This window comes from Xiphias gladius, chromosome 1, assembly GCF_016859285.1.
Source record: "Xiphias gladius isolate SHS-SW01 ecotype Sanya breed wild chromosome 1, ASM1685928v1, whole genome shotgun sequence".
In the NCBI taxonomy this organism is placed as follows: domain Eukaryota; kingdom Metazoa; phylum Chordata; class Actinopteri; order Istiophoriformes; family Xiphiidae; genus Xiphias; species Xiphias gladius.
Genome location: NC_053400.1, coordinates 8,506,592 through 8,525,221, shown reverse-complemented (window position 1 = coordinate 8,525,221; position 18,630 = coordinate 8,506,592). Strand labels below are relative to the sequence as shown.

At 41.4% G+C, this 18,630-nt stretch overlaps 1 protein-coding gene across 1 annotated transcript in view; it reads right to left on the bottom strand.

The window, feature by feature from the left end:
* The window catches only part of LOC120795979 (synaptosomal-associated protein 25-B-like), a 38,892-nt gene extending 22,388 nt beyond the window's left edge, over positions 1 to 16,504 (bottom strand). The window contains exons 1-2 of the mRNA XM_040138287.1: positions 16,254 to 16,504; positions 164 to 270 (exon numbers count right to left, since the gene is read on the bottom strand). Of these exons, the coding sequence (XP_039994221.1) occupies positions 164 to 235 (72 nt within the window). The 5' untranslated portion in view covers positions 236 to 270; positions 16,254 to 16,504. The remainder of the gene's footprint in view (positions 1 to 163; positions 271 to 16,253) is intronic.
* Positions 16,505 to 18,630: the final 2,126 nt, after the last annotated feature.

The window sequence follows — 18,630 nt, the reverse complement described above, 5'->3', positions numbered from 1 at the left end:
TCATATTTTTGCCCTGAAGGAAATACCATACTGTAAATTGCCTTTATTTGAAATATATAATGTCATGTATTATCTTTCTTTACAATATTGGAATAGACAATAACAGGCAATGTGCATTTTAATCCAGGTGTACACAAGTGTGTATGTGCGTCTCCTACTGTACCTCATCAGCTATCTGGTCTGCTCGCGTCTGCAGGTCTGCCAGCTCATTGCGCATGTCTGCTTCGTCTGCCATGATGACTGCTGAACTTTGACCTCAAACAAGAAAGACTGAAGGAGAGGGAGTGACAGAGAGAGAGAGAGAGAGAGAGACAGGAGGCAGGTTAGTACACCAACAATACTACAAAAAAAAAACTGTATAAAAGATGGTGCTTTGGACACCTTATGACCTAGAGTGTAAGAAATAATCAGAGGATTTCGGATTTCATGCATTAAAATAACACACAGGGATGCGTCGGTGAAGTTGTGTAGCTTCAGGTACCAGTATGACATGAAATACAATCCAGTAGATCCAATTTGAGTAACAAACTGTCAAACTGTCCTCCAGAATTCTAAACAATATATTTCTCTGGCAAAATTGTTAAAATGAGAGTTTTTCACTGTGGCCTGTGGTAAAAAACCATCTGTTTCCTGATCTGCATCTGTAGCAGCCTATTTCTCGTCTGTCCCATACCACCAAACCCACCACATTAACTCAAATCAATAGATTTACACATCATTAATGTATCACAAAGGCAGCACAGCTCTGATCCCTCATTATATTGGCTGCTTCTGATAACTTGTTAGGTCACCTAACTTTTGCTGTCGAGTGAAAGTTTTCTAACGAATGAATGAATATTCATAATTATCTTTCAGATTCATGGCATTTTCTGTCCCCATCTGTTGTGAGATTCATCTAGAGGTTGGAGAGGTTGTTCTATGACAGCAGGGTCACAGGTTCAGTCACTCTTAGCGACAGTAATTGTCAAAGTGTCCTTCAGCAAAACATTAAAGAGCCCTTCACACCAAACCTGGACCTTCTCTGAATCCTGAAGTTAACACTTATCAAATACAATCTCGAACTCACTGGAACTACTTTTTGGGAGACAGGAACTTTGGCTCAATCCAGGTGAATTTCCCTGGGTTCCTAAAAGAGGTTCCTGGAAAAGTCCCCGTGGTCAGAGCTGGCCACTACTCAAGTGTGAAAATCCTTTGTCATACCCGCTCAGTCACTCTCAATAGCACAATAAGAGACCACCAGCACGAGATGAAACAAGGGCAGCAAAGTTGTTGACTGAGCTAAAGTTAAAGGTAAAATTCTTACCAAATTAGCACAAGCGATGCATTATTTACTGTTTTAAACACCGTGGGTAAATAAGTTCTGCTTTTGTTTACAGCCCCAGTCCCACACGCACTCGTACATGTGCATGCATACCCACAAACACAATGGTCAAAGAAGTGTTGCTGCTGCAGACACTCTGAGTTGAAACTTCCACCCTGCTGACCCCGAATTTCCTCAGGGATCAACAGTAAATCGAGATGAATGAGGGGGGAGCTTCATCAATCTAACGGTTGGAAGAAAAAGTATCAGGATAGAGACAGGGATCTATTTTTGCCCCTCTGGCCCGCTGCCACACAGTTTTTCATATAGCCAAACACAGTAGAGCTGGAGGTATGGTCCATGAAAAATGTATGTGGTGGTTACTCTGCAGGCTGACAGAGCTACATGCTGCTGCTGGTCAGGATGAAGGTGACAAGGGCTGAGGCGACAAAGAAAACCAGCTCCGTCTCTCTGTGTCCTTTATTCCTTCCCTTACTCGCTCACTCTGTCTGAACAATTAAGCCTTTAATGAGGCAAATAATCTGATCTGGTCCAATCAATGGTGTGTCTAATGCATTATAATTTCTATTGCACAAATCATATTGAAGAGTTTTTTTTTTAAATGTGTCTTGTCGCTGATATAAATTTAACCACCAAGCAGCTTTCAGCTCGGGGACCATTAATGCTTTATGTAAACTAATCTACTGCAATATACAGTGTAGGGATGGGACCAAGGGACCACTGACCTTCGAACTCAATCAGGCACTGTGGCTGCAGGAGGAGACTGTCATAATAACATTTCCAAACACAGGTCTATATGGATGACTTTGGAATATTTTTGTGCTACGAAAAAGTAATATTCTGGAGTCACTTTAAGTCTCTAGGATATGGTTATGGTAAAACAGCAAAAACAACTGGGGCCTTTTTTTGATGTAGCAGACTTTGTTAGTCGGTTAGTTTTCTGCCTGAGCCGGAGGCATCCATCAATCACTTCCTGTCAGAACATAACTGAGGCGCACAGATACAAGGTCAGGTAGAGTCACAGCTAGATGTTTGATAGTGTATATCTTTGTTCTGCCACGCCCTCTGTCAGTCTGTATCTGTCTCCATCCCAGCAGAGTCGTCGGGCTGGTTAATAATTGAACATGTGCCGGGAAAAGAGATGGGGGGGGGAAACATCCCAGCCATTTCAAAGAGCTTCTCTAATTGTGTCTATCGCTGTGTGTGAGCGTTTTTGTCTGTTATGCTTGGTACCTAGTTGAACTTTAAAATATTTATGTGGACATTTTACATTTTCAACATTTGGCTGACACTGTAAAAGAGAGCTCCTTACAATGACTGCAACAGCAGCATGAGCTTCAGGTCATGGATCAGCAATATTACATGTGAACCATACAGAGAGGACAAGGTTAATCTTACAAAAGAGAAAAACTGGAATTACAAAGATGAGCTGAATGAATTAACTGACTTTGAAAGTTGTTAAGAACTGCTGAGGCACAAGGAGAGATGTGTAAAACTTAGATCGCCCACACACTGAACTGATGAAATGTGCTGATTTATTCAGGTTATTATCATGTCCTTCTGCTCCATTTTAGAAAATGGAGCTGAAGTTTCCAAAATGGCAGTGAACCAAGACTGATCATATCCATGGCAATGTTCACTTCATGCCCACTTCTTGACAGCGTTGCCGTGGTTGTGTTGTCAGTGGCAACAGTACTGATGTTCCAGTGATGCTTGTCCCATAAAAAGACAGATTGTAGTCTTCATGTACTGAAATGAAACATTAACCAACCTTTAACACCGGCAACAACAAAGGAACTAAATATTTCTAAATACTGGGTCATCTCACTAAGTCCATAACATTCAGATCTGTGCTCTCACAAGCTTTATCTTTTCTTGTCCTCGCCACATCCATCTTCCTGGTGTAATGTCATGCTGTGTTAGTGATCAGTCATTGATTGCTTATCTCTTTGCAGTGGAGATGCTTCCCGTTAACTCACACATACAGCACAGCTTCTTCTTGTGTCTTCTAAACTATACATGTATATTTACCCTTCTGGAAATCCATTTAACACTGGTTTAATTGCTGTTGAGCACATATTTCTTGCTTTTTGACCGGCATCTGATCTGCTTTTAATTCAATTTGCGGATAAATTAAAATTTTGACCTTATAAGTGCTAGGTGAAAGGTTGAGGGACTCATCCTGTGCAGAATACAAACGTCTGTACCAAATTTCATGGGAAATCATCCAATAGTTGAGATATTTCACTAAAACCTAAAAATTTCAACCTCATGTTGGCGTTCCAGGTAAGGTCAGGGGATCATCAAAGGCAGTAGGCTTCATCTTCTGGAGACCATGAATGTCTGAACAAAATTTCACCAGTCTGGACCAAAGTGGTGGATCCAATGGCCAACAATGCCATGCCTGTAAGCACATTTTATTTGCTCACACAGAAGTTAGAAGTTAACTGTCAAATTATCTCACCAGCTTAGGTTGCAAGTTACAGAATATAACAAATCCAAAAGCCAGCTGTGTGCTAAGCTTAGACCACCCTGTAATATCACTTAATTTAGATCCACAAGACCCCTCTACCCTCCAGCTATGTCACTTTATCCTGCCTGTTTCAGGTATGATCCTTACTTGTACAGTACACATACAACAGAGCCATGTGATGCTATCATTTTATTGCTAGCAAATGAATTTATTGAATATGGAAAATAAAACAATGAACAAACAAAAAGACATTCATTCTTAACGCACAGGTTGCAATTTCCCACCCAACAAAACTCTAATTTTAGCGAAAGTCTTATGCACCAAAGTGGAAACAGCAATGCAAGCATAGTGGACATGGAAGAAACAGCAGGTGTGAATCACTATTTGTCACTTGTGATTTGAAAATATTTTTTCTGTCTTTTCCCGTCTGCTTTTTGACCCGTACATCCTTCCCAGTCCGAAAGTTAATTCCCATTTAACTTGCTTAACATGTTTCACAGACAAACACACAAATACACACACTACAGTAGAGCTGACAGAACACAAGGTCCGGCCGTCACCATCCCCCACCTGCCGCCCTCCTGGCTGTCACTCGTCTTGACTGACGGCTGCTGTAAGGCCTGAACTGCCAGGCTCAGCCCGTAGAGAGATTAAAGTCAGCAGGGAAAGAGGATTTACCCTCCACTGTTTTCTTTCCTCTCTCTCACACACACTCTCTCCTCTAACACAATTTTCTCTCTCTTGGTTTCTTTGGTTCGCTTTTTCCACTTTCCACACCCTCTCTGTCCATGAAGGTATACAGTCTGTGCTCAGGAACGAGAAAGAGAGAGCATATATTACATAAGATTTAGGTGATAATACCAGTTACCTATAAATAAAAGCCACCACAGCAGTGATTCAGTTCGTAGCTGAATCCTTTAAAACTGGTGTCACGTAGGTCAAATTCTCTGGCACACGGGAAATGATATGAGGCCCTGAAGATGGCCAAGATACCTGAAATCCTACCACCTACTGAGCTTCTCATTACATCAACAGAGTAAGGAAAAAGACCAAAAAAAACATAGTAAGTTTTACAATGGACGTCTGGAAGTGTAGAGAAAAAAGATCACAACATTAAGTGCTTTGTGTTAAAGAAAAAGTAAGCAACAAATTCAAGGATTAGCACTCCGATTTCCACACAAATAATCGCATTTCTAACACAGATTTAAAAGGCACCAATTAATTATTGATCAAAATATAAATAGCATTAATCCTAAAAGCTGTTGAAGGGAGATGTGGAAATAGGATGAGAGGGAAAGAGCAAGGACATGACCTCGACGAGCAAAGCAGGTAAACACATGAACACAGAAGCACTTTCACTAGGTATCATCCTTTCTGCATTTCTTCTTTCGCTGGGGAAAAAAAAATCAGAATTTGTTTCAACGGATTTTCATGTCCGTCTCTGTCTGCCTCCTACCTTTTCTGTCACATCCATCATCACATCTTATCCTTCCTACAAAGCCATCTAGTACCTGCACACTAGACAGCTATGCTATCTCTCATGTTGGGGAGATCATTCGAGCTAGTTAAGTTTGTTTTGTAGTGTGTATGTGTGTGTGTGTGTGCGCGAGTTTTTGAAAACAGTATAGTAGAACAGAGCAGCATAGAGTTTTGTCACAGAGATCCAGAAGGGTACTGGATTAGTGCTGTCATAGGCTGACATGATTAACAAACAGCTACACAGCCTCAATCGTGGAAGAATCCAACAAGAAGCTATTTCAGGCAACAAAGAGAAATCCTGTCAAAGCATACAAATGGAAGATTCCACCTTTAAAGCTCTAAAAGTTCAGTTGAAAAGGCAGCATGTATTTGTATGTAAGAGGAGTCACTGATGAAAGAGCCTTGGTAAGCAGATTCGATTTTTACTTTGTCACTATTCCACCTGTTGGTCGGAATGAAGTTTGCAATTTGTAGGTTTTCTTATTATGTAAAAACTATGTCCACCAGTTGTTGACATTGACCACTTGATTCTGATCCCTGCAGAAAAGCAGTGTTTGAAAAGGGTGAAAAGGATATAAGAAACACTTGAGGTGTGACATTCCAAAAACAAAAAAACAAAAAAAAGTATGTTACCTTGCAAAGTAAGACTTTATTTTTCATAAGTGGAAACAGACAACACTCTGTCGTCATCCCAACTGATGCTAAACTCCCAGTTCTTGAGAACACACTTCTGTCCCCCCGTGGCCATTTGTAAACAAATACATCCTTTTTTTCTTTGACTTTTGAAGCTTTTCTGTCCCATCACAGGACCTCGCAGGATGCATCCAGTCAAGTATATAGTAACTTTTAATCAAATCACAGCATTTTGCACCAAAATCTAGCACTGAACTGATCACTGAACAATCACCAAACCACCAAAATCTTACCAGCAACCCCAGAAAATGTAAAACAAAGAACATGAATCCAAATAGATGATGGAAAGGGACATCTATACAGACATACTACATACAACTATCACAACCATTGAAAGCTGACTGTAGTTGTGGATTCTGTTAACATAAACCTAAAGTAAAGACTAAAGTCATGATACATTTGAGAGATGTTATAAAAATTCAAATTTACAGTAATGTCCTTTGTGAGATTTGATTAAAAAAACCTGTGCAAGCAGAAGTAGTGCAGCCCAGATGAAGGGTAAATGTATAGGAGAGAATTTTTACAATACAGCATTCAGCATCCTAAAGAATCCTCCACTGTATGTCAACAGATTGTCGGGCTGTCATGACAAACTGCCTCCACTCTGAACCAAAAAGACCGCTATCAATCAAGCGTCTTGTTCAGTCGAGATAAACAATGTTTGTGATGGAAATAGGACGTTAGGACACTCTGGTTGCAAGTGAATCTCACTTTCAGGGAAACCAGGTCAGCTTGTCAGTTGTTCAGTCGTATGTTTCTCATGGGTTTATAGAAGCACTAACCTAAATCTGGGGGATTTTTAGGATAGCTGGTGCACTCTTCTATCTCTTTCATGTATTTGTTTTTGTGGACTAGTTGGAGAGGCGGTGGGAAATGAGACGGTGGGCACAGTGTGACTGAAAATTCGGAATGCTATTGCTGTAATGCTCCTTTTCTTCGTATAATTGGGTAGAACTGAACGGCTACCCTGGGTAGCCACCAGGTTTCTGGAGTGGTGACAATTCAGCCCCGGAGAAAGAACCTGCCTGAAGGAGCAGTCGTGGAAAGCTGGAAAAGATTTCAAGATAGTGGGAACTTTTTGTTCCCATTCTTGCACATCTCTGACCTCAGTGGTGTCACACAAAAAACACTAAAGGAGAAGAGTGATATACATGATTTTGAATGAAGATACGGCAGAAACCCCTTTGAGAAACATTTAACATCTTCTTATTCCTTCTTTCTCTCCCCTATTTGCACCTCCTGTCTTCCATCTATCTGATGGTCTTTCCTCTTTCCTCTGGTAGATCAGACTGTAGCTACAAACTTTATTAATAATGGCTTTATAATCATCTCTGTAATTATAAAACAGACATGTCACAAGGGCTCTGTCTCCCTCATTTCCATTTACACTTAAAGTGGAGTAGATGGTAGAAACACACATACACGCACATACATGTCTGTGTGTATGTGTGTGTTTTCTAGGAAGGTTAACACTGCACTACACTGAGAAACTGAAGACGTCACACACTGAGAACTGGTTCAAGGGCAAGAAGGAGAATAGCAGCAGGACAGACAAGGGTGTGCTTAAGTGTGTGTGTAAATTCATGGTATAGATGTACGCGTGTGTTTTGTGTGTGTATGTCTTTGTGTGTAGGTCCAAAATCAACACATCAAAGTGGAACCATGTTTCATTATTCACAGAATAGAGCTGGGTCAACATTATTAATGCAAAAGCAGTGTGTGTGTGTGTGTGTGTGTGTGTGTGTGTGTGTGTGTGTGTGTGTGTGTGTGTGTGCGTGTGTGTGTTTGTGTGTGTGTGTGCATGCGTGCGCGCGCGTGTGTGCATGTAATTGTATGGCTATACATTGTGAGGGCCAGTCTGAGTTAAATACCTTACAGAGTGAGAACATTTTGGTAAAGAGAGGACATTTTGGCTGGTCCTCACAACTTCAAAGGGCTGCTAGCAGGTTAAGACTTGGGGTTCAGGGCAGAATTAGGTTTAGGTCAGGGTTAGGGCAAGGGGCTAGTTAATACTAGGGCTGTAGTCTCCCAGTCGATTGGTTCGTCTCATTGGCTGGACAATTGCTGGTGTTACTTTCATAACCAGAAAAGCCCTACATCAATAGCCTTCCAGGATCAATCCATTATTTACTGCGATGGTGGGAGGGATAGACTACCTGTGAAAACGTGTGGGGGATGGGGTCGGATGCACATTAATTGATACCTTGTCAAAGAAGTCGTTGGGCTGGCTGCATTTTGTAAAAAAGATGACCAAAAAGTCGAGTGTAAACTTTGCAAACAGCAGTTTGCATATCACAGCTCAACAAGCAACATGGCATATCATCTAAAAATGGTAGGCTAACTTCTCTGCGTTAGGAAGCTCCAGCAACTTTCCTATTTAACACTTGAGGCTATGAGTGTATATTCCTCAATAGTTCTTGTGCTGGGATCACCAGATGATATAGTTCTATTTTTGGAAATCATATGAATATGGGCAGGTGCATGCTGGTTGGCTCTGAGTCTGTTGTTATCATTTCAGTATAAAACAATTAGTTTAAAATGATTAAATAGGATGCAAATACTAGCTTTTTATTTTATTTATTCATTTATGCTATTATGGCAAGCAGGCAGTGTTCACTCAGTGCACTGTGGCTGATTTAGTTAATCTAGATATAATGTGCAGATTTTTCTTCCCTGCTACCAATAGATTGGTTGGAGACAAGGTACAACTTCAGTCGATCAAGATTTTCTTTGGTTGACTACAGCCCTCAGGAATGTAATATGTCAATCAGTGTCCTCACAAAGATAGAAGTACAAACGTGTGTGTGTGTATGTGTGTGTGTCTGCCGTGTGGCAGATTACATTATTTAATTTCATAGGTTTTTAAATTTTAATGTATCTAATATTACACCTGTGACCATCTGGGGTCTCAACTGGTTTAACAAAAGAATTGTACCTTTAACACCTCTTAGAAACACTTTGCCTTCATTAATTGTCTGTGTGATGTAAATAAATGCATTCACATGGTCATGAGACAAGACAGCCAATTGTATCCAAGCAAAAAGTTTAGATTTATTAGTCATCTGGGGCCTGAGCTTATACTTAGCATCAAATACTTTCATCTACATATATATAGCAATGTTTACTGCCCTTATCACCGAACATGATTTCATTTGGCCAATGAATCATTCCTCACTTGAACTGATGGTGTTGTCCTAATCATAACTAGATCTGCAAGCAGGTATGCCAGGGTCCAAGCTCCCAATGCTACTTGGGACTGAAGGCACACCATCAGCACAATATCAACATAACATCTGCCTGCCATAGAGATTATAGAATATATTTAGGCACAATGAAAAGAGGAAATATCAAACGGAGTGTACACTGTTTACACTACCTGACTCCTGAACTGCTCTGGTCTAACCTCTTTACGCTTTTTCGTCCAGTCAATATAGTTTCTTAACAAGAGAGACTCTTATTAAGACGGAAAGGCTGATAACCGTCAATTACAAACACACAAATACTGTACATGTAAACTGACACATGATCTTGCATGCACTGCCCCATATTCACTAAAGCCTCATCAGCCTTTCAGCTGATTTTAATCCATCTGATCTTTATTCATAGAGTGACCATTTTATTTATGTCTCTGAAACCACAGGAGAGTTTCAGTATTTTATTTGATTGAGTTTAGCGCTATTGGAATCCATCTCCTACCAAGCAAGCAAAACTTAATTTGCACAGCACATCTGACTCCAAGGCAAATGAAAGTAGTGTTTTACACCACGGGTATGACATTGGCCAAATGAGGCTGGAGCAAGGGCTCTGACCCTTACACTACCAATGCTCGTGATTTGTTATTTTGTGTTGAAGCACTATTGCTTCCCCGAGTTGGTTGATGTGAGGAAATTAGAACAGAATCGTTGAATAGCTTTAAAACACAGATGTTTATTTAAGAACAAAGATCTTTGGAGATCGTACCACAGAGTACAAGTCTGTTACAGCCAAATGCCCAGTGCAATCTGAAGCACTCGAAAACAGCATAGCGCTATATACTTTGAGGTAACGCCCTGATTGTTTGTCTCTGTAGTTTTCCACTCTAGCAAAAAGGGAGTAGACGCGGGGAAGAGTCTTCCCCTGTCCTTTAGGGTGCGGGTTATCTATTTCTTGCAGCAGTGAAGCTACACTTCGTTGTGGCCTCCTTCTCATGCTTGTGTGATTCACCCCCCTCCCTCTGCGTGTGCAGTACCGTGACAAACCGTAAGCTTCTCATGATTACAACACAGTGAGTTACAGCAAGAATAAGGCACAATAAGTGTTTAATAATCCACACTTGCTAATCAAGAACTCAAAGCGTATGCAGAAACAGTGTATCTATAATTGGTATGCTACAGAGCTAGACCATTTATTATTAGTCTTTTGACAAAAACGTATCAGTTCACGCATATGTTTAAATTCCATTACAGGGAATATTTTTTTTTGCTTAGTGCAGTTTTTGAAAGTCACACACACAAACCGTCAGTGCATACTGCACCTCCATGGTGACCTATAAGCAGTAATCACATATGCCAAGACATGACCAGGCCAGAGAGCATGATGGGAGCCTGAGGGCTAAACAATTCAGACAGTACACCCACGATTTCACGGTTGACTGCTAATATACCATGCGTGTACCAATAGCCACGCGCATGCACACATGAACACACAAACACACACACACACACACACACACACACACACACACACACACACACACATATACACACATATATATGAACACACACACATCAACATATACATATATACACACAGCATGGTTTCATACACTCACATGCTTCAGCAGACTCTCACACACTTTAACCACTTGAACGTAAAAAGGCAGTCGGTCAAAATATTCACACTAAAAAACATTAAAAATAGCTTTAAATACACTACAGTGAAGATAAATTGGTAGGAGGAGTGGAATTTTTAACATATACCGAAAGTAGAATACATTTGAATTGAACAGCTTTATAATAGAGCCTCTCCATCCAGGTTGACCACAGTGCCTGAATGTGAATGGAGCATGGTAGAAAACCTCATACAGAGCTGGTTTTCTGCCCACAGCAATGCCTGCTGAGACCATATGGGCGCACTGAATAAAAACATTCCCTATGGAGAGACAGGAGGGACACTCAGGGAGAAATTCTGCTGCGGAAAATCACTGAGGAAATCTAGAGGATAAATTCCTGAGCATGTCATATGTGGTATTTCCCAGGGAAATGCCACCAAAGTGGGCATCTTAGATGTTATTATCCTCAACACACTTGCCTATAATTAGCCAAAACCTTGCACATCCATTGTTCTTCAGATCCTAGAGGCTAATTTCTGGTGAAACTTTCCTGTAAACTAGTACTCCACAGGATAACAGCTGTCAGCTCTCAGTAACTGGGCAAAAAGGTACAAGGTCACAACCTGACCACCTGGCAGCGAGTGTTAAAATGTACCATTTAAGATTCCCGGTCTGATTTTAACACCTTCATTGTGACAGAGGATTACAGGACCCAAAACAAAAAAAAGGGGGGGGGGGCAGGTTCCCAGCATTCAGCCATTTTTGTCTTGGCTGAGCTGGCATGATAGAGCAGATTGTATTTCTGACATTTCCTCATTATATAATCCAAAAGAGGACAGACAGAAAGCTATGGCAGACAGGCTAGGATTGAGACGGGCAGATTAACTAGAGAAATGGATGGGAGGGAAAATAGACGTGCAGAGGTGGGGTGGTCAGTCACAAAGGGAGAAAATACACATTAAACTCACCCTAAAACAGCTTTTGAAACTGTTTCAACCTGTATCAGAAGGATAATTACTGTAAATCCTTTAGCAAATTATGCATTTAGCCTCTACAGCCACCTACAGTCATCTCAGATTTTATGATATTTTGACATTTACTGAATGTCAAAATGCTCATAATAAATTAGGAGGACGGAGCGATGTGCGGGCAGACAGATATGCAGGGTAGGAACCAAGGTAGTGTGGGACGTACAGGAGATTCAAAGCAATCATCTGGGGCCTGCAGGGATAATCACTGCAAAGCCCCACTGTCCCATTCACTGAGGATAAAACCCCCTGGATTAATCTGTAGGCCTACAGAATACACAAACACACACACACACACACACACACACACACACACACACACACACACACACACACACACACACACACACACACAAAAATACACAGAGTTGCCTCACAAGACTTACATAACACATGGACCACTCTCCCTCTCGCTCTCTTTTAGTTTCCTCCCTCATACATGCTCTCCCTTTTCTTTCACTTCTGCTCTCACTAACACTCACAAAACCTAGAATGCACACAAATACACACACACACACACACACACACACACACACACACATGCCCACACACTCTACCACCCCCCCTCTCCTCCATTTCTTCACCGCTCTCTTCCTACATGCCCACATTCAAATGGACACCTGTCAACATACTGTGCCGTACATGCTGTTCATACACACGCACACATACTGTACATAGTGGTGACAGGCACATAGAGCACAGTGCATATTAAAATAGATATTAGGTACATATACACATACTCATACTGCGGGCTCTACATAGAAATGACATACAGGATGAAGAAATACATGTTAAAAAAAAGATTACTCATTATGCATATGCAGAAATAGACCAAAGGATAACAGTATACACAACACACACACACACACACACACACACACACACACACACACACTAATAACAAACACGTAAATGGTGCCAAGGACCTTCATGGTTTCTTTCCATAAGCAATTTTTGAAAATTTTTAAAAACAATTTTGACTGATATATATATTTATCAAATAGGTCTATGAGCATCTCTACAAGTTTAGCTACCAAAGGAATCAGGTTACTGCAGATCATCCTGATCAGTGATAGGGGAACATATCGCAATTTCAGACATTTGAAACGTTGTGTTCTTTCGATTGAGCATCAGGATCAGAATACAGAGGTGTGTGTATTTCCTAAGGGAAACTTGGTCAGAGCAATAAACTACGTACACATCCCTCTAAATAATGGTTCGCTGCCTTCTGTGCTGACAGAGTACAAAAACTGTTAAAGGTGTCGCTGCTACGTTTGTTGGCACTTTACCGCCAAAGTAGATCAGCAGTATAGCATTAAAACCAACAGCAGAAATGTGTATCACATCGCCCACAGGGTTGTAAGCGTGCATATGCATCCTCATGCCTGTGCAAGATACAAAAAAACTTGGACCACCTTTTAAAAAAATTGCTCCGTAGTGCTTCCAGTGATCAAAAACTCCACAGAGGGCCTTTAAGTTACGTGAGGTTGCCAGAGATGAGACAAAATCATTGTTTTGTAAGACACAAGTAAGTCTCAAGCTCTGGCTATGAAGTGCCCAGGCAAGGCACAAATCCTAAATTTTGTGTTCAAATCCTAAAAGATCATTATTTTTCTGTCTGCTGGCGTGCGCTGCCGAACGCAACTTTTCCTCCTGTTGTGCAACGTGATTGGCTGCTGCTGGGTTGTTTCAAAGTACACCTGTTGTCAGGAAAATTGAGAAATGATTCACTGCGCACTTTTTTATCACACAACTTTTTCATCTTCAGGCTTGAGAAGGATCTGAAGTCATTGCAAATCATAGGACTGAAGTCCGAATGAAGTCCCAAGTCACTGGTGTCTAAGTCATTTGCAAATCTCTTTTGTTTTCATCAAGTCGAGTCTAAAGCCATGTGAAACAAGCACACACCTCTCTAAGTAGCACAAATGACTTAACGCTAAACACACACTGCGTGGGTGAGACCAAAACATCCTGCAGGCCTTCTAAAAACATCTCCCCCTCCCAGAAAAGACAGAAATAACTAACGATGACAAAGTGTGACATTTATAACTTGTTGATGATGACAAATGATGTGCCATCCAAACATGAACCGGTTTTAGGAGTGCATATCCAAAACAAATCTGTATATAAAAATCCCACCGGGTAAAAGAGGCAACAGTTGCCAAGAATGGAAAAATTGAGTGAGTGAGTAAGAGCGTGGCCTGTGTGTTTTCAACAAATGTAACTGGAGGATGGTGATAATTTCTCACCTTTTTGTGGGCAGGCTGATGGAGTGGTGAGTGATGGGTGCTGGGGGGGAGGCTTGGGTTGCACCAGTCGAAGGCGGAACCATTATCTCGCCATGAAACCGATAATTTGTGCAGCCTTGGGTTCGTGCTCATCATAGCATCTCAGCTCTATAGAGTCAGTAAAAAAACCTGCTGTGCCTGCAGCCTAAACAAACAGCTCAAATCACCATCTCACCAAACAACCAAGTAGTTTGGTTGGGTGTAGGCCGGCTTCCCAGCCCCTGGCTAGGTGTTCAGAACAAACTAGGACTGTGTTTGATTATCTTAGAAAAGTGCCTGTTAGAATAGAATAACTCACCAGCTGAAGCCAAAGTGCACATAACAGAACTCATCATTTTTAACACTAAGTGTAAAAGTGAGTTTTCTGTACTACAGAACCAGTTAAATGCTGAGATTTTTGTTCTAACTTCTTCACTAAATCATTGCTATGTAACTAAAGCAAAACCAAAATCACAGCGCATATTAGCAAAGGAAATGCATAGAAATCAAGGGAGGTTGGATATGTTTTGCTTGGCTAAGATATCAGTGTATGTCGATTCTTTTGTGGTCATTTCCTGCCCTAATTAAAAAATCTATCTGTTTGCTCCTGGTTACAAACAACACCAGGCTGCCAAAGACAAAGACACCACACACACAGACACAGACACACACACACACACACACACACACACACACACACACACACACACACACACACACGTGTTGATCTGCTTAACAGTTGGCCTGAGCTTTTTGTCCTGACTGACATTAAAACAGGTAAAGAGGCAGGAAGGGAAGCAGGGAGGGCCAAGACTTTGTATAATGCTCTTTTTGCTGGGATGGGGGCGCAATTCATTTGTAGAATAATACAGTTCTTACTAAAATGATTGAACCACATTCAACCTCAACTTCATGTAGTATTACATGCCTATATATACACATTGCATTAAATCTCGTAATATGGCTCACACAATTTCACAACTGTTCACACACGAGGATGGAGCCACAACAAAGACTTATTTATTTTCTGGTTTCACTGACTGAGAATATTTTGTGAAATACTCCACTGGAGACAAAGGAACAAAACTTTTGCAAGACTCTTGGTGATCAACAACAGCACTTTGGCCTTCCAGCTGAGAGCTTATATTTCTGATCCATAAACCACATAGATACTACATAGATAGATAGATAGATAGATAGACAGATAGATAGATAGATAGATAGACAGATAGACAGATAGACAGAATGGGCTCCGGCGCTGGTTAGTTTGGAAACATGAAGTCCTAAGGTGACGATCCGACCACATAGGTCAGAATAGCACGATAACACTGTGGCCATGCCTAAACGGCTCCCTTCAGCCGCCACTGAACCCCACGAAAGATGAGAGCCTAGATGAGATCATCCCACAGATCACCTTGTGCATTTCTTGACGCAGAACCAGACAAACGTCCCAAACAGCACCGAGGATTGGCAGATTTGGCCCGTCTTTTTTTTTTTTTTTTTTTTTTTAACGAACATTAAAACTTGGAGCGAAAGAGCCACGTTTACGGTCTTTTCGGGCTGTAATGTTCCAGGATCTCTTGCAGCCTGCTCCGGAACTGTCCGCGGTGCTGAACACGGTTCACCCTGAGCGGGGCTTTTTTTTCAACGGCGACATGACCGCACAACTCTCCAGACACACGAGAAACAACTTCACCCAGGCGGCAATATCCCCTAATTCAATCCTTACCACAAACAAAACAACTTTAATCCCCTAACTTATATGAGACGGAAACTCCCATCCGCGCACCGGCTCCGCGCCAGAGCGCGAAGAAAACACCAGAGAAGTTGGATCCTTGAAACAAATACACCGGGACTGAGACACTTCAGCAACATTAGAGGAACATTCATACTGACTTTCCCTTCAGATGTGACTTCGTGTAATATCACCTCAGAACTAGTCAGTGCTGTAAAAACGCAAACAAAGGCAACAGCTACAGAAAACAGCAGGCAGTCTTATAGCTGCTGGAGAAAAGCTCGACAAAGCAGCACACATACTTAGCTTGCGCTAAATTAGCTAAAATGGTCTAACTTCACAGCCACGTATTTTACGAAAAATTCGAACTTTATTTGATGTTCTGTTTTTATCGGTGAGTCCGACTGACTAAAAAAAAAAAAAAAAAACGTTGTTAGTCAAACCTACCTCGCCAAGTTCCTTCTGCTCTTCTTCTTCTTCTCCTTTCTGGTTTGCTTTATTTGTTTCGGCGCACGGTGGAAGCGTCTGTCCGTTCGACCGCTCCGTTTAACGGGACTGTCTCCGGTAGAAACACGCCGCCCTCCTTCCAACCAAGCGTAAGGCTTGACGGATTTACAGACCGAGCACTTCCTGTTGGTTTTTTTTTACACGATAAAACGTTTATGGGGGAACCTCTTGACACGTTAAACTGAACTTTTCGGAACATTTACGGAGACATGGTCACCCCAGCAGCAGCAGGACAGGCAGGCACGTCCTGCTCCTCCGTCAAACCCTTGCCAGCTCCTTCCCGAACAGCGGCCATAATTCAAATGCGTCCTCCGGCCATGTCGGAAAAACCGACACATCTGTAAATTCAGTCAACCCGCCTCAACACCAACCCACTCAGACACAGTCCTCGAACAGACATGTTCAAATATCCCTCAGGAAAAATTCAAAACTACAGTAAAAACAAAACGGCCCAAAACAAAACAAAACAAAAATAGGAGTGTTGGAAAATTCCCCCTCTCAAAACTTTTCAACAACAAGAGCATCCACCCTAAAAATAGTTCAATAAAATAGATATTAATATTGTTATTAAAATGTAATGATAATTACATTGTTCTTTTAAACGCAATTAATACATCTATATTTATATATTTTTTTAAGTCTTTTCAACTTTTGGACGCTTTTAATTTGTTGGTTGAGTCTTGTAGCTTCCTGCCTAATTGTGTTCAATTTGACGGTGCTCACAAAATGGCCGCGCCCTCTGACGTCAGAGATAGTAGATATAAGTTGGCGCAGCGCAGCCCCCTTCAAAGGCATGTTGGCTACTAGGCTGGCCCCCGGACCCTGAGCTATGGCTATTGATCACTGATTGATACTGATGTTCATTTATGGTGCTTTAGCCTCTGTGTGTGTGTGTTTACTATTTAGAAAGTGTGGTGAGTAAATTAAAGAGCAAATTAAAACTTTCAATTAAAAAAATAAGATTGTGTCAGTGCAAATGGCCGCTTCTATTACAGAGATACAACAAATCTGGTGTTCTACTGAGACTGAGACAGAGATAGACAAAGAGATACAGAGAGTCAGTGTGTGCAGTCCTCTTTCACTTTCTCCAGTCCGTCCTCTTCACACATCTGACCTTCTCCCCATTTGTCTGCAGAAAATAGCCTGTTGGGACCCTATACCGTACACTGATGTCTTCTTAAACTGACACGACTGCACATGTGGATCCATTCTTGGACGAAACACACAAAGACACACAAAGACACACACACACACACACACACACACACACACACACACACACATGGACACTATCGCAGTATTTCTTATTTCCAAGCTGTATTGAGGAGGTCAGGGGTTTGAAACATGGTGCCTTGTTTATTTCCATAACTCTGGAGGGATCCTGTCGGAGAAGTCATTTAAGACTGAGAAAGAAAATGCTGTGGAAACATGAAGGGGAGATGAGCAGATGTACAGGCTATGATATCATCTTTCTCCTCCTCCGCTCTGTCTGTCTCACCTCACCGTCACCTGTCATTTCACTCTTTTGAATGCTGAATGCTCATCACTGCTACGTGGAGAGGTCTCCTCCACCACTTGTTCTTTCAAAAAAAAAAGTACAGATATTTTTTCACAGCAGTAGATCTGGTGAGCTTTCCAGGTCTGATAAGAGAAGTCAGATCAACAGTGGATTGGATCTTAACAGGTGATGGGTTTGCTTGTCCCAAGCGTGGCTCTGATCATTACCAGCTCATTGAAGAAACCATTTAAGACCTCACTCCCAAACTGAGGATCCAATAGCGATCAGTCTGAGCACAATCAATCCCACTCTGCTGCCACTGTTTGGAGCAGGACTGATTTCTCTCCCTGGGTGCTGCGCTTTCAAAATGATTGACTGCAAATTTATGCACAACACACTCCATCGAGTAAAAAGCCATTCATTTGAGATTGATTTCTTTCATGTGTTACACATGGTAAGGCTGTTACTCTGCCAGAGGCCAGTGATAGATTAACTGTAAATTACGAGCAGAGAAGAGCTCCGACAAGGCCCCAGAAGACTCTCCTGAATAAATCTTCACTTTTTTTTAAAGATCCATTTAACACATTGTGCTCACCGGTGGCAGAGATGGGAATGAAGAACTCACCAGTATTCTGAGCGAATACTGCAGTGCATTTATTATCAGACATCGGCGTGGGAATAAAACTCTCAATCACCAGAGTTTGGGCAGAAAACAGACCGTTAGGCTGGTAGATTCAAATAGGTGATCAAAAGTTTAAAAAAAAATAATAATAAAATAGACAAAACTGTTATTTTGTATTCATGATGTGACATTTCCTG